The sequence below is a fragment of the Ranitomeya variabilis genome, chromosome 4 (assembly GCF_051348905.1).
Source record: "Ranitomeya variabilis isolate aRanVar5 chromosome 4, aRanVar5.hap1, whole genome shotgun sequence".
Classification (NCBI taxonomy): Eukaryota; Metazoa; Chordata; class Amphibia; order Anura; family Dendrobatidae; genus Ranitomeya; species Ranitomeya variabilis.
The window spans coordinates 705,755,449-705,772,224 of record NC_135235.1 but is presented as its reverse complement, the minus strand read 5'-3'; the positions used below and the strand labels follow the sequence as shown (position 1 = coordinate 705,772,224).

At 44.9% G+C, this 16,776-nt stretch overlaps 1 protein-coding gene across 1 annotated transcript in view; it reads left to right on the top strand.

Annotated features, from left to right (window-relative positions):
• Positions 1-8,246: 8,246 nt before the first annotated feature.
• Positions 8,247-16,776, top strand: part of LOC143766511 (uncharacterized) — a 46,479-nt gene continuing 37,949 nt past the window's right edge. Inside the window, exons 1-5 of the mRNA XM_077254255.1 lie at positions 8,247-8,468; positions 9,977-10,126; positions 10,256-10,435; positions 10,518-10,641; positions 10,725-10,822. Of these exons, the coding sequence (XP_077110370.1) occupies positions 10,049-10,126; positions 10,256-10,435; positions 10,518-10,641; positions 10,725-10,822 (480 nt within the window). The 5' untranslated portion in view covers positions 8,247-8,468; positions 9,977-10,048. The remainder of the gene's footprint in view (positions 8,469-9,976; positions 10,127-10,255; positions 10,436-10,517; positions 10,642-10,724; positions 10,823-16,776) is intronic.

The following is a 16,776-nucleotide window of genomic DNA, read 5'->3' as shown; positions in this document are numbered from 1 at the left end:
TAATATTAATTTCATACCATGAAAGCAGGTTGAAATAGAGGGGCAGTGTTCACAATGTGGAAGCATTTGGAATGGTTTCAAATGCGAGTTAGGATCTAGATAGCCACGAGTCCAGTTGTGGGGTTTCTCTGAATACAATCCAGGGAGCCAAAGTATTATAAAATTTTTCGGGGTCCCCAGTGGACTGGTTTATCAGTTGTTCCATTCTATAAATATCGTTAAGTTCCACAACAAATTCGGAACAAGAGGGGGAACAGTCCTGCTTCCAATATCGGGGGATCAAATTCCTAGCGGCCGTGAGGAAATGTCTGAGTAGACTCCTCTTGAACCCAGAGATCGACAGGTCACACAAGGACAAAAGGGCTAATTCTACTGTGGGTTGTATTTTGCAAATAGATAACACAGGTCAACAAAAAAAAATTTTTTTTCTGGTGTCCAAAATATTTTAATGAATTTAGGGTATTTTTGGGGTGCTGATTCTGAATATGCTATCAGTTTTGCCAGATTGGCTCAAGTTTTTGAGATTTTTGGTATCTTATTTATAGCACTTGTTGGTAAATGCAACGCATCATCTCATTAATTTCTTTGGATTAGTACTTGAACTGAGCAGTTCTCAATATAGTTTTGTGTTAATTAGTGTTCTAAAAGTTTGTTCATAGCTTGATTTTTGCACTAACTTTATGTTGTTGTCTGTTTTCCAGTGAAAAGCATGAACTCATCAAGAAGAAGTTGTCTTAACGATCCAGACTCATTCTGTTACATTTGTGGTGAATACACACTGCCAAAACATAGAAGAAACATAACAGACTTCGTAAAAAAAAGTGTATTTTGCCTATTTTGGGGTTATGCTTGGGGACCAAGACAAGTTTTGGGCACCACACATAGTGTGCAAAGCATGTATCGAATTATTACGAAAATGGAGCAAAGGACAAAGAAAAAGCTTCAAATTTGGTGTTCCAATGGTGTGGAGAGAGCCAAAAAATCATCATGATGACTGTTATTTATGGTAAACACAGGTACAGGCACATCTTCACAATGAGGGACAGGCCTTCTTGCAGATTCCATGTTACTCCCATTTTTGTTTCTTATGCTTATTGAATCCTTGCACTTGCACTGCACAGAAATAACAGTCATCATGATGATTTTTTGGCTCTCTCCACACCATTGGAACACCAAATTTGAAGCTTTTTCTTTGTCCTTTGCTCCATTTTCGTAATAATTCGATACATGCTTTGCACACTATGTGTGGTGCCCAAAACTTGTCTTGGTCCCCAAGCATAACCCCAAAATAGGCAAAATACACTTTTTTTATGAAGTCTGTTATGTTTCTTCTATGTTTTGGCAGTGTGTATTCACCACAAATGTAACAGAATGAGTCTGGATCGTTAAGACAACTTCTTCTTGATGAGTTCATGCTTTTCACTGGAAAACAGACAACAACATAAAGTTAGTGCAAAAATCAAGCTATGAACAAACTTTTAGAACACTAATTAACACAAAACTATATTGAGAACTGCTCAGTTCAAGTACTAATCCAAAGAAATTAATGAGATGATGCGTTGCATTTACCAACAAGTGCTATAAATAAGATACCAAAAATCTCAAAAACTTGAGCCAATCTGGCAAAACTGATGACATATTCAGAATCAGCACCCCAAAAATACCCTAAATTCGATGAAATATCTTTGGCACCAAAAATGCTGTTGACCAGTGTAATTTATTATAAAGATCAAAGACTGACATCCACAGTTTCTTTATGGGCGGGCATTCCCACCAGATATGGACATATGTCCCCTTTTCTATTACGCATCTCCAACATGTATCTGGGATCACCGGGAACATAGCATGTACCTGGTAAGGGCATCTATACCACCTCGACAAAATCTTATAGCTCCTCTCCTGTGACACAGAGGACAACGAGGTCCTAAAGGTAAATAATAGAATCTTGTCCCTCTCCTCCGGAGACAAGGATTTCCCCAAGTCACTCTCCCATCTCGAAGAAAATATTGGAAAATTGTGTGTTGGGGTTTGACCCTCTTGGAAAAGATTACATAGCAGGAAGACCGTGCGGACCGGGGGCTCCCCAGCAAGGCACATTCTCTCAAAAGGGGTTAGTGCTCCCGTAAATTTGTTATGTTTAAATGTCGCGTTTATAAAACTTTTTAACTGTTCCTAGGAAAAAGAAGAGCCCACAGGAGGCTCCTCCCCCTGGTATATTTCATGTACGGGCTTGATACCAGTTTGATTTATGAAATCATATATGATGGGTCTTGAGCCTCTGTCCTTATTCAAGTAGGTCTCCCTATGAAATCCTGCAGGAAAGTGATAGTGTTCCATAGTGTTATCTGAGGATCACCTCCGATAAGATCACCCTCCAGGTCAACCCACTTCTTATTATTTCTGCTGTGGTATAGATCTAAAATGCAAGTTCCCATTGATGCACGACTATAGACTAGAAATCCAGTAGTCCAATTCCCCCTGTTTTCTTGGATCTGCTTAAAACAAAGTATGATATTCGTGATCTAGTATGAGACCAAACGAATCGAGTGACTGCCTTCTTAAGACGCGAGAAAAAGGAATCAGGTAGATATAATGGGATTGTCTGGAAATAATATAAAAGACGTGGCAATAAGTCCATCTTAATTACATTAACTCTACCAAACCAGGACAACTGAAGTTTGTGCCACCTTTCCAGGTCCAATTCCGCTTTTTGTTAAACCATTTTAAAATTTGCGTCATATAATCCAGAGATTTTAGCTGTTATTTTGACCCCTAGATATGTAAGGGAGTCAAAGCGCCACCCAAAGGGAAAGGAGGGACGCAACTGGTCCACCTCGGGTAGTGGTAATGATATATTTAAAATCTCAGATTTATGTGAGTTAATTTTAAAATTGCTTAGGAGTCCAAACTTTTGTAATTCTGAGATAATATTTGGTATACTGATTATAGGGGAAGTAACATATAAAAGAATGAAGTCGGCAAAAAGTGCCAGCTTATGCTCCTCCGATCTTAGTTTAACTCCCCTAATAGAGGGATTATTACGTATAGCGGTGGCCAGATATTCCATCGACAGGATGTACAAGAGAGGGGAAAGCGGGCACCCCTGCCTCGTGCCATTCGTGATAGCAAACGTATCCAAGAGGGCGCTGTTTACCTTTACCTGGGCGCTAGGAGAGGCATATAGGGCCTTAATTCTATGTAGCATATTTTCTCCCAATCCAATCCCTCTCGGGCCTGAAACAAAAACTCCCAGTGCACCCTGTCGAAGGCTTTTTCAGCATCAATCGACAGGATGCACATGGGATCCCCCCCCCGCCCCGCCCGGTCTATCAATGAGATGATCCGTATGGTGTTATCCCGTGCCTCCCTACCCGGGACAAAGCCCACCTGATCCTGATTTATTAAGCCTGGAAGAAGAGGACCCAATCTATTTGCAATCATTTTTGCATAAATTTTAACGTCTAAATTTATCAGGGATATTGGGCGGTAGTTATTACACAACGAGGGATCCTTATCCGGTTTTGGTAATACCGTGATGTGGGCGGTTAGAGCCTGAGGAGGGAAGGAACCACCAGAGGAAATAGAATTGCACACCATAAGAAAGATTGGGCTCAATGATGTGGAGAATAACTTATAAAAACCAGCTGAATATCCATCCGGTCCTGGACTTTTCCCCTGCTTCAGGTCTTTAATAGTTTTTGACACCTCCTCTAACGTAAATTCCCTTTCTAGATCCAGCACCTTATCTTCCGATAGGAGGGGTATATTGTTCTGTTGTAGATATGTGTTGATTTTGTTATGGAGTAAAGATGTAGACATATCTTTGAAATGTCAAGCTATGTTATATAGATCTTTATAGTAGTCACGGAAGCCCCAAAGAATGTCCCTGGTATTGTGTACCCTCCCCCCTCTCCTATTTTTAATAAAGGGAATAAATGTGTTTGGACCACGTGGGTTAATATATCTGGCCAAAAGCTTGCCGCTTTTATTTCCAAATTGATAAAAGCGATTTCTGAGCCTTTCACTGAGGCATCGTGATTTTTGATCCAATATGGCAAGCAACTTTTGCCTTGTTGTAGATAGGTGTGCAAATGTAACATCATTAAGATCTCTTTTATGTTGTGTTTCTAGTTTATGAATTTGGTCTGATAGTTTAATTATTTCCGCATTTCTCTACTCCCTCTGGGTTTGGCTTGTACTCGAGGTTGTAGAAGTGGTGGAGCATCCGCTGTATTTCAGGTCTGCTGGAAGCTTCTTTATACTTTAGTACCGACATTTTGGACCATTTATAGGATGGAGGCCGGATGAAGAGGCCGCTCTGCTGTGGCTTCTGAGTGGATGGTTTCTCTGTAGATTTCATGTACAGAAGTTGGCTGTGGTCTGACAGGTGCAGTTGTGGGGTGACTATGAGGGCGCTGACATCTGCCAGGTTCAGATCTGTAATGGCGTAATCTACTACACTCCTCCCTACATGGGAGTTTAGTGTATACCTTCCTAAGGAGTCACCCTTGCTTCGTCCATTAAGGATACGAAGTCCTAAACTTCTACATACGTTCAGGAGCTTTCTGCCACTTTTGTTGACTGTACTGTCATAGCTGTTTCTCTCAGTGTGTACAGGGTCTTGGCCGTCATTCTCTGCTCCAAGTATGTAGATGTTTCCATCCGTGGTCAGGAAGTCTCTCTCTCTCTCCCTGTTCTTGCATTGAGGTCTCCAAAGATGAGAACTTTGCCCAGGGCCTGATAATGGGCGGCTTCTCTTTGTAAGATCTTGAAGCAGTCTGCATTGAAGTAGGGGGCTCTGGCGGTGGTATATAGGTGGCACAGAGGTGGACATCAGACTGACAGGTGAGGATGGAGCTGCTGATTCTGATCCATATGTGACTGCCTCCTTTCTTCACCGGTTTGATGTACTGGTGGAGCTCCTGGGCAAGGACCGAGAATTCCTTGTATCCAATAGGCACCAGGAATTCATTTTCGGTTCTGTTCCATGTTTCCAGGAGGATCTGAATGTGTATATTTTTCAGTCTTTGTATAAAATCAGGGTCCTTTGTTTTAGATCCAAAGGTTGAGGCGTTGAGATTCTGAATATTCCAGCTGCTGATTGTAAGTGAAGACATTCTTCAGTGTATTTTGTGTGTATATACCTTGTAATGAGTATGGCTGTGTGGGACAAACTGGATTTCTGACTGTTTTATAGAAGTGCTTGGTTCCATTCAGTTACATTAGTCTGCTGCACAGTGCATTGAGCAGGTTCTTTATCTCATCAATATCTCTGCTCTGCATGTGTCTGTGCAGGCTCGGTGGTCCCCTCCGTGGAGGTCTCCACCTCTGATGGTCTGACGCTGGGTGAAGAGCTTTGTTTCCAGCTTCAGGAGATAGCATTGGGGTTTTCTGCTCTTTCGTTCTCGGGGGTCTTTCAGTGTGATTATGGCCACTGTTGAATCCAGGCCTGGGGTCTCTGTTTAGCACGATGTCCTTCAGTTCTTTGGCCAGGAGGCTGACCCCTTGTTTGTTGAGATGTTTATTATCGTGCAGGTGACTGCTGTTTATGGAGAGGTGTTGTGCCAGGGTCACGTTTGGCACGGTCTTGATCCTTTCAGTCAGTTCTGTATTGATGGTTTGGGTGGTTTGCCTGGATGTGTCCTTTCTTTGGAGCAGCGATGACATGATTTTACTGTCCGGGAATTTTAGTTTTGCCATCTTTGCCAGTTTGATCAGTTGTTCTGCAATCTGCTGGTGCTGGTCTGGCAGATTGTTTGTACCCGTGTGTATAATAATATGCTCTGGGTTGGTAAACCGTGGTTTACTGATGACCTCTGTCACCTGTTCAATATTTGCACAGTAGATTGTACGGATCTTTTTTCCTCGGAATAGCCACTGTGTATTTAGGTACTTCCCATTTGAGTCCATTATTAGGACAATATCAGGACTTTGTGATGTCTTGGGTGGGCTACGGTGCTGCTGACGGGGGTCTGTGATGCTGGCTTTGCTGGTGGCTGGTTCTCATCTCTCTTCCATCTCTCTGGTTTCAGGATATTGTTGGTTATTATTTTAATGCTATTTGGCGTCTCTACATTCTGTTCAGTGGTGGCCATGTTGTCTGCTCTCTGGCTTGTTTCCATTGCCCCCTGCTGGTCTGGATGTCCAGGGCTATGGGCTTTAAAATTCTGTAATCTCCTTTCTGAGTTTATCATTGTCTTTTTTCAGTCACCCATTTCCTGTAGAGCTAACTTGTGTTGACTTTTCAGTTCGCACATTTCTTCCCTTATTTTCTGTAGGGCTGTGTAGTATTCCTATTTATTGAGTTCATTTGTTGCTTGGTAATTTGCATTCTTTTGTGAGTTTCTTTCACATTCTAATTTCAGTTGGACCAAGTCTCTTTCTAATTGAGATAAGAAGTCTCTGATGTTATCAGGTGAGAGGTGTGAAGTATCGGGGGTAAGGCGGCTCTGTCTGGGAATCGCTATGTGAGCATTAGAGGTAGCAGCTGGGGCTTGTAGTCCTTTATAGGTTTATGCCTGCTCTTTGATATAAGAAAAACAATTTTCAAATTGCTGCAGAATCTCCTCAGTCCCCTGCACCATGACTGTGCCACTGTTGTATAGGCTTATGGTGAGCACATTGGTGTTATCATCTGCTTGGCTGTTAATTTTAATCCGCTGGCCATTATTAGTGTTGCTTTTAGATACATGTTTATATCGATTGCACAGGGCAGTGTGCCAGGCTGAGAGTTGGTCTGTATAGAATAATAAATTGTTTTTTCTTTTTGGTTCTTCCTTTGTGAAATCTGCATAAAGAGTCTCTGGATTCTCTCTAATATAGTCCTTCTTGGGCTTATTGCTCCACTGCCCCTGTGTTATCTCCAAATCTGACCCCCAGCATTCCTGTGTCTCTGCCTCTGGGCTTTGTTCCTTTACTTGTTCCAAATTTGTGTTTTCCATTTTGTAGTTATATGTTAATTATAATCCTTATTTCTAAGAAGATTAATTTGTAACAAGTCTCTAGGTTGTGTTGTAGTTAAGGAATTCTCCTACCTTTTATAGGTCCAGGTATCAGGATGTCAGATGTATGATGCCAGCTGTTTCCAGTCTGTATCCTCCAGGAGATTCTTGTTTTGTCCTTTAAATCCTCCAATTCTTCCTTTTTTCATAAAATTTAAAGTCCAGTTCAGTCCAGATCACTTTTATGTTCCCCGGGCTTCAGTTTTTCCAGGTTTTATCTTACAGTTGCCTCATTATAAGGTATAAAGTGATGGAAATTCAGGAGTTCATGTTCAGTGCTTCTTACTCCTAGGATTGGTGGGCCCTCTATATACAGTGTAAACAGAGGGGTGTGCGGCCGAAGCTGGGGGTATATGGGTGTATACAGCATACACAGAGGGGTCTGTGGCCGAAACTGCAGGCATACGGGTGTATACAGCATACACAGAGGGGTCTGCGACTGAAGCTGGGGTTATACAGGTGTATACAGCATACACAGGGGGGTCTGTGACCAAAGCTGGAGGTATACGGGTGCATACAGTGCACACAGAGGGGTCTGCAACCAAAGCTGGGGGTATACGGGTGTATACAGCGTACACAGAGGGGTCTGCGACTGAAGCTGGGGGTATGAGGTGTATACAGCCTACACAGGGTGGTCTGTGACCGAAGCTGTGGGTATACGGGTGTATACAGAGTACACAGAGGGGTCTGTGACCGAAGCTGGGGGTATACGGGTGTATATAGAGTACACAGGGGGGGTCTGTGACCGAAGCTGGGGGTATACGGTTGGTCAGTACACAGGACCCCATACAAACAGGGCTTTGCTCCATCCACCTCGTACACACACAACACCGCTCTGTACACCTCGTACACACGGCTCCGCTTCGTACACCTCGTACACACACGGCTCCGCTTCGTACACCTCGTACACACACGGCTCCGCTTCGTACACCTCCTACACACACGGCTCCGCTCCGTACACCTCCTACACACACGGCTCTGCTTCGTACACCTCGTACACACACGGCTCTGCTTCGTACACCTCGTACACACACGGCTCTGCTTCGTACACCTCGTACACACACGGCTCTGCTCCGTACACCTCGTACACACACGGCTCTGCTACATCCACACTGTAAACCCCTCCTGACCCCACACATAAACTTCCCCTCATCCAGCACCATGACAACCAGCACAGCAGACTCCTGCATACACTGAGGCCCCTGATCATGTGACCCCTGACTCCTCCCCTCCTGTGACCTCATCACAGGTCCTGTGCGCACAGAGCAGCCGTAGAAATCTCAGGCCTCGGTGGTCTCCCCCAACTTCTGCTCTTTCTCCTTCTTTTCTTGCAGAGGCCGCAGTGGATTTCATCCTGGATCCATAGAGCCGAGTAGAGGAGCGATGTTCCTTCAGTCTGAGGGGAATTGATGGTGATATTTGTCCAGCGGCCACTGTACCGAGTAAATCCCACCAGGACTGTAGCAGGTAAAGACCCCAATATCCACCGGTGTCCCTTCTAATGGGGGGAAAGTACCAAAGAAAACCATCATATCCAGAGAAAGAGAAACCCCGTACATGGAGACATTGGCCTCAGATATCTCCGGTCTTGTTGTTCTTACCGACAATCTCTTATAAAAGCCTCAAACTTCTGTGTGTGACTCAGACCTGAGATCTAACGTGATAGAAGATTCCAGTGCGGGGAAGACGGGAAACCTCCATATAGAGGCCGGTGGGGATGGAGTCAGTGACCGACTCTGGACAGATCTGTTCCTAGAGCCGTAGTAGAAGATGGAGATGTCGTCCTCACCATGAAGTAGTTATTTCTCCTGTCACGTGTTAGGCTTTTTTCACACTTCCGTTTTTTGCAATCTGTACAGGATCCGTCAAAATATTGAAATGACGGATCCTGTGCAGATTGTAAAACATGGGTGCACTGGGCTTGTTTTTCTGACGGACCCGTTGAGGCTATGTGCACCTGTTGTGTATGCGTCTTCGCAGCGGTTTTCCACTGTCCACAGCGAAAACGCACACACAACACAACCCAGCTTAAAAATAATAAAAAAAATTAAAAATCACAATATTCGTACCTTCCGACGTCCTGCGCAGTGTTACCAATGCTCGCGGCAGCTGGTGTTCCCAGTAATGCCTTGCGTGCAATGACCTCTGATGACGTTGCGGTCTCGCATCGGTAACGCTACGGGGGACGCCGGAAGGTTCGAATATTGTGATTTTTTTTTTTTAATTTTTTTTTATTATTTTTAACATTATATCTTGTTACTATTGATGCTGCATCAATAATAAAACGACAGAGAGTGCGAGTGAGAGAGAATTTCCCTGACTGGAAATTCTTCCTCACATGCTCAATTTCAAAAGATGCCATCCGTCGCTGGATTCCTGCTTTTGACAGTCAGCGACGGATCCTGCGTCCATAGGCTTCCATTATAGCCAACGACGGGCAGCGCAGGATCCGTCGCTGAGCGATTTTCCGACGTACAAAAAAAACATTCATCTGTACTTTGTCCCCGCCCGATGGACAGCAATTTTCCGACAGATGAAACGGATGGCTATCCTTCACAATCCGTCGCTAATACAAATCTATGAGAAAAAACAAGATCCAGTGGAAAAATTAGCTGGATCCTGTTTTTTCAAAAATCGACGGATTTTGACGGGAGCTAAAAGACGGAAGTGTGAAAGAGGCCTAATGAATATCTCCTGCAGTATTGCTAATGCCGATTCCAGGGTCGGGAAATGAGGCGAGAATTAGCGTTATGGAAGATGAGTCTATGAGAAACGTATTCAGCTGCCGACTCTGAGGGAGAAACTGCTTGTTGTCTGTGGCCTAAATATATAGGTTTTATTAGTAGATGTAAAGAAGGAAACTAAAGAGTGTAAAATAATAAATCTCCTCATATGTTTCCCTTATTATCTCCAGTAATTGTATTATTACACAGGATTCTTATGATGTTACATCGGCTCATCTTCTTCTCATTCAGGTCTCTACAATATCGGATCCTCTCAGTGAAGATCTTCCATATAAGAGAATTTTCCTAATTTACCCATCAAGGATGGATATGGACAGAGACAAGATGGCGGAGAGGATATTACACCTCACCCTAGAGATCCTCTTCCGGCTTACTGGAGAGGTGAGAGATTCTGATGACGTCACATTACATCATTCTTATCTATGGGAATAATAGATGGACAGAACTGGAGAGGTGAGAACTCTGGAAATGTCTGTAGTGAGAGTTATTAATGTGTCTCTCCATAACCAGGATTACACAGTGGTGAAGAAGACCTCTAGTGAGCACTGTCAGGACCCTGTGTCTGAGGGATGGGGAAGACCCCTGAGCCCAATCACAGGACCTCAACCTCACCCCCTGATACATGAGGACATCAATGACCAGAAGATCCTAGAACTCACCTACAAGATGATTGAGCTGCTGACTGGAGAGGTGACACTGCTGGGAATGCTGGGACATTATACGGTAACGCTATGAAGGGATCGGGGGATGACGGTATCATTGTATGTGTCAGGTTCCTATAAGGTGTCAGGATGTCGCCGTCTATTTCTCCATGGGGGAGTGGGAGTATTTAGAAGGACACAAAGATCTGTACAAGGACGTCATGATGGAGGTTCCCCAGCCCCTCACATCACCAGGTAATAGACAGGACTAAATACACACGGCCTATAATTATCTGTATGTGAAGAATGACTTCAGTCCCTTTATGTGTTTCCTTCAGATCTGTCCAGTAAGAGGACAACACCAGAGAGATGTCCCCATCCTCTTCTTCCACAGGACTGTAAACAGGAAGATCCCAATGTTCCTCAGGATCATCAGGTAGGTGGAGAGAAGGTGTCATGAGATCTCCCTTAGGCCAATTTCACACGACTGTTTATTTTCGGTCCCGGAAAAACCAATACCGGAGATATCCGTGTCTGTAATACTTGCGGCACATGTGTGGCAACCGTGTGCTGCCTCACTGCCACACAGACTGCCACCTGAGAAGAAGCACTACTGTAAGCGCTATTTCCTCGGTGGCGGGTGCTGAAGACGGCTCTCATGGTTCTCCCCTGCTCTGCCGGCGATCGGCACGATCAGAACAGAATGATGAGTTATATTAAAGTCTGAACGATGACAGCAGGTGGGGGCTTTTGGGGCTCTTACTCCCATCATCCGACACTTGCTGCCGCTAATAACAGTAACAGCAGGAGCGGATGATCGGGGTATTCCTCAGCCGCCACTTGCGATATAATGAAATAAATTATTGAAAAACCCGGTGTGGGTTCCCCCCTATTTTCTTGAACCAACCAGGCAAAACTCACAGCTGGGGGCTGCAACCCTCAGCTGTCAGCTTCAGCAAGGTTGGTAATCAAGAATAGAGGGTGTGAAGATCTGAGGTTGTGGGTTATAAAAATCACCTAGGCAGGTTAATGATGCAACTAATATTTTTATTCCATACATCCATGGTTGTACAACAAATCCAGGTAGATGGCCAACATACAATGCCCTCAGTCCACAAGTTCCCAATCTGAGATCAGTAGTTCCACTGGCCCCATACCAGGCGATGCCCCCTGCCTCCCAACTTTTGGTTGGCCCACAGATTTTGTATCTCCAGCTGCTATAGTGTGCAGTCACAGCCTATGTCCTCCAGACGATGGCTATCCTGACCATAGCTCATGGATACCCCTCCAGCCAACAATCTCCAAAGCTCCATAGATCATCCATCCATTCCAGCTTGGATCCTCTTCCATCGAAATCCCTCCATCAACTGCCTAATTCAACCCTATGTCTTTTTCTACCGCCCCTTAAACATTTTCCTTTAGCTCCCAGAACAAGGCATATTCCATCAGGTGGGACTGTATGGGAGACCTCCCGTGGTGATGGCTCCCCTGAGTCTACTATCCCCACCCACACAATGGCCTAGGTTTGGGAGTACAGTGGGAGTGAGACCTTGATACAAATGAGATTGATAGAGTCTGGCCTTAAGGTACCTTCACACTAAGCGACTTTGCAGCGAGAACGACGACGATCCGTGACGTTGCAGCGTCCTGGATAGCGATCTCGTTGTGTTTGACACGCAGCAGCGATCTGGATCCCGCTGTGATATCGCTGGTCGGAGCTAGAAGTCCAGAACATTATTTCGTCGCTTGGTCACCCGCTGTCATCACTGTATCGGCATGTGTGATGCCGATACAGCGATGTGTTCACTTGTAACCAGGGTAAACATCGGGTTACTAAGCGCAGGGCCGCGCTTAGTAACCCGATATTTACCCTGGTTACCATTGTAAAAGTAAAAAAAAACACTACATACTCACCTTCTGATGTCTGTTATGCGCTGCTGCTCAGAGCTTCCTGCACTGAATGTGTCAGCGCCGGCCGGCCATAAAGCAGAGCACAGCGGTGACTGTTGTGAATTCCGCTCTTGGGCTCCCTCCGGTGGTTGTAAGTGGCACTTTTGTGAGTTCTGCTCTTGGGGTCCCTCCGGTGGTTTTAAGTGGAATGGCTGCTCCTTGGATTTAGCATCAGCAGCTGCTTCCACTGATTGTCTTTCTGGCTCGGCTATTTTAGTCTGGCCTTATCCCTCAGTCAGTGCCAGTTGTCAATGGTTCCTGCTTGGAGTCACATCTCTTTTGGATTTCCCTGATATTCTGACCAGTTCAGCAATGATAAGTCCTTGCTTTGTTCTTTTGCTGTCCACTTGTAGTGGACTTAATTGTTCAGCACATCCTATGTTTTTCTTTCTAGTCCAGCTTATCAGTATGGATCTATTCAGCTAAGCTGGAAGCTCTGGGCAGCAGATTTGCCCTCCACACCTTTAGTCAGGTGTGGAGATTTTTGCATTCTCTGCGGTGGACTTTTTCTAGTTTTTATTACTGACCGCACAGTATTCTGTCCTGTACTATCTATCTAGCTAGAAGTGGCCTCCTTTGCTACATCTTGGTTTCATTCTACGTATGTCATTTCCCTCTCCACTCAGTCAATATTTGTGGGGGCTGCCTATCCTTTGGGGATTTTCTCTGAGGCAAGATAGCTTTCCTGTTTCTACCTTTAGGGGTAGTTAGTTCTCCGGCTGTGACGAGGTGTCTACGGAGTGACAGGAACATCCCACAGCTACTTCTAGTGTTGTGTTAAGCTCAGGAACTGCGGTCAGTATAGTTACCACCTGCTCAGAGCTAGTCGCATGTCGCTCCTAAACCACCAGTTCATAACAGTACAACTGGACACAAATGAGTTAAATGCATCTCAAAAGAAGGAAAAAAAAGGGTTCTGAGCCATTTTTTTTTCTCTGTAGTCTGTTTTGTCTTTTTTTTTCCTCTTAATCTCTGGGTGGTTCAGGATTTTGGCGCGGGCATGGATGTTCAGGGTTTGTTTTCTCGTGTGGATCAACTTGCTGCAAGAGTACAGAGTATCCAAGATTATGTTGTCCAGACTCTGGCTTTAGAGCCTAGAATTCCTACTCCAGATTTGTTTTATGGGGACAGATCCAAGTTTTTGAACTTTAAAAATAACTGCAAATTGTTTTTTGCTCTGAAACCCCGTTCCTCTGGTGATCCCATTCAGCAGGTTAAAATTGTCATTTCTCTTCTGCGGGGTGACCCTCAGGACTGGGCATTCTCCCTTAAGTCAGGGGATCCGGCATTGCTTAATGTAGATACATTTTTTCAATCGCTCGGATTATTGTATGACGAACCTAATTCTGTGGATCATGCAGAAAAAACCCTGTTGGCCCTGTGTCAGGGTCTGGAAGCGGCAGAATTATACTGCCAGAAATTTAGAAAATGGTCTGTGCTCACTAAATGGAATGAGGATGCTCTGGCAGCAATTTTCAGAAAGGGTCTTTCTGAAGCCCTTAAAGATGTTATGGTGGGGTTCCCCACGCCTGTTGGTTTGAGCGAATCTATGTCTTTAGCCATTCAGATTGATCGGCGCCTGCGCGAGCGCAAAGTTGTGCACCATATGGCAGTGTCCTCTGAACAGAGTCCTGAGCCTATGCAATGTGATAGGATTTTGACTAGAGCAGAACGGCAGGGATTCAGACGTCAGAATGGGCTGTGTTTTTACTGTGGTGATTCTGCTCATGCTATTTCTGATTGCCCTAAACGTACTAAGAGGGTCGCTAGGTCTGTTACCATCAGTACTGTACAGCCTAAATTTCTCCTATCTGTGACCCTGATTTGCTCATTATCGTCCTTTTCTGTCATGGCATTTGTGGACTCAGGCGCTGCCCTGAACTTAATGGACTTGGAATTCGCCAGGCGCTGTGGTTTTTCTTTGCAGCCTTTGCAGAGCCCTATTCCTTTGAGGGGCATTGATGCTACACCGTTGGCCAAGGATAAACCTCAGTATTGGACTCAGCTGACCATGTGCATGGCTCCAGCACATCAGGAAGATTGCCGTTTTCTGGTGTTGCATAATTTACATGATGTTGTTGTACTGGGTTTTCCATGGATACAAGTACATAATCCAGTGCTGGATTGGAAATCTATGTCTGTGACTAGTTGGGGTTGTCAAGGGGTACATAGTGACGTTCCTTTGATGTCAATTTCCTCTTCCCCCTCTTCTGATGTTCCTGAGTTTTTGTCGGATTTCCAGGATGTATTTGATGAGCCCAAGTCCAGTTCCCTTCCTCCACATAGGGACTGTGATTGTGCTATTGACTTGATTCCTGGCTGTAAGTTCCCTAAGGGCCGACTTTTCAATCTGTCTGTGCCAGAGCATGCCGCCATGCGGAGTTATGTTAAGGAGTCTTTGGAGAAGTGGCATATTCGGCCGTCTTCATCACCATTGGGAGCGGGATTCTTTTTTTGTTGCCAAGAAGGATGGCTCCTTGAGACCCTGTATTGATTATCGCCTTCTTAATAAGATCACGGTCAAATTCCAATACCCTTTACCTTTGCTTTCTGATTTGTTTGCTCGGATTAAGGGGGCTAGTTGGTTTAGTAAGATTGACCTTCGAGGGGCATATAATCTTGTTCGTATTAAACAGGGTGACGAATGGAAAACTGCATTTAATACGCCCGAAGGCCATTTTGAATACCTTGTGATGCCTTTCGGGCTCTCTAATGCTCCTTCTGTATTTCAGTCCTTCATGCATGATATTTTCCGCAATTATCTTGATAAATTCTTGATTGTGTATTTGGATGATATTTTGATTTTTTCCGATGATTGGGAGTCTCATGTGAAACAGGTCAGGATGGTATTCCAGATCCTTCGTGATAATGCTTTATTTGTGAAGGGGTCTAAGTGCCTATTTGGAGTTCAGAAGGTCTCTTTTTTGGGTTTTATTTTTTCTCCCTCGTCTATAGAAATGGATCCTGTTAAGGTCCAAGCTATTCATGACTGGATTCAACCCACATCTGTGAAGAGCCTTCAGAAATTTTTGGGCTTTGCTAATTTTTATCGCCGTTTCATTGCCAACTTTTCCAGTGTGGTTAAGCCCCTGACCGATTTGACGAAGAAAGGCGCTGATGTGACGACTTGGTCCTCAGCGGCTGTTGAGGCCTTTCAGGAGCTTAAACGCCGATTTACTTCTGCCCCTGTGTTGCGTCAGCCGGATGTTTCTCTTCCTTTTCAGGTTGAGGTTGACGCTTCTGAGATTGGGGCAGGGGCCGTTTTGTCACAGAGGAATTCTGATGGTTCCTTGATGAAACCGTGTGCCTTCTTTTCTCGAAAGTTTTCGCCTGCGGAACGCAATTATGATGTCGGCAATCGGGAATTGTTGGCTATGAAGTGGGCATTTGAGGAGTGGCGACATTTGGCTTGAGGGAGCCAAGCACCGCGTTGTGGTCTTGACCGACCATAAGAATCTGATTTACCTCGAGTCGGCCAAGCGGCTGAACCCTAGACAGGCTCGATGGTCCCTGTTTTTCTCCCGTTTCGATTTTGTGGTCTCGTATCTTCCGGGATCTAAGAATGTTAAGGCGGATGCCCTCTCTAGGAGTTTTTTGCCTGATTCTCCTGGAGTCCTTGAGCCGGTTGGCATTCTTAAGGAAGGGGTGATTCTTTCTGCCATCTCCCCTGATTTACGGCGGGTGCTTCAGGAATTTCAGGCTGATAAACCTGACCGCTGTCCAATGAGGAAGCTGTTTGTTCCTGATAGATGGACAAGTAAGGTAATTTCTGAGGTTCATTGTTCGGTGTTGGCCGGTCATCCTGGGATTTTTGGTACCAGAGATTTGGTTGCTAGGTCCTTTTGGTGGCCTTCCTTGTCGCGGGATGTGCGTTCTTTTGTGCAGTCCTGTGGGACTTGTGCCCGGGCTAAGCCCTGCTGTTCCCGCGCTAGTGAGTTGCTTTCGCCTTTGCCGGTCCCTGAGAGGCCCTGGACGCATATTTCCATGGATTTTATTTCGGATCTTCCTGTTTCCCAGAAGATGTCTGTTATCTGGGTGGGTTGTGACCGGTTCTCTAAAATGGTCCATTTGGTGCCTTTGCCTAAATTGCCTTCCTCCTCTGATTTGGTTCCATTTTTTTTTCAGCATGTGGTTCGTTTGCATGGCATTCCGGAGAATATTGTGTCTGACAGAGGTTCCCAGTTTGTTTCTAGGTTTTGGCGGGCCTTTTGTGCTAGGATGGGCATTCATTTGTCTTTTTCTTCGGCGTTCCATCCTCAGACAAATGGCCCAACTGAGCGAACTAATCAAACCTTGGAAACCTATTTGAGATGCTTTGTGTCTGCTGATCAGGATGATTGGGTGGCTTTCTTGCCGTTGGCCGAGTTTGCCCTTAATAATCGGGCCAGTTCGGCTACTTTGGTTTCGCCTTTCTTTTGTAATTTTGGTTTCCATCCTCGT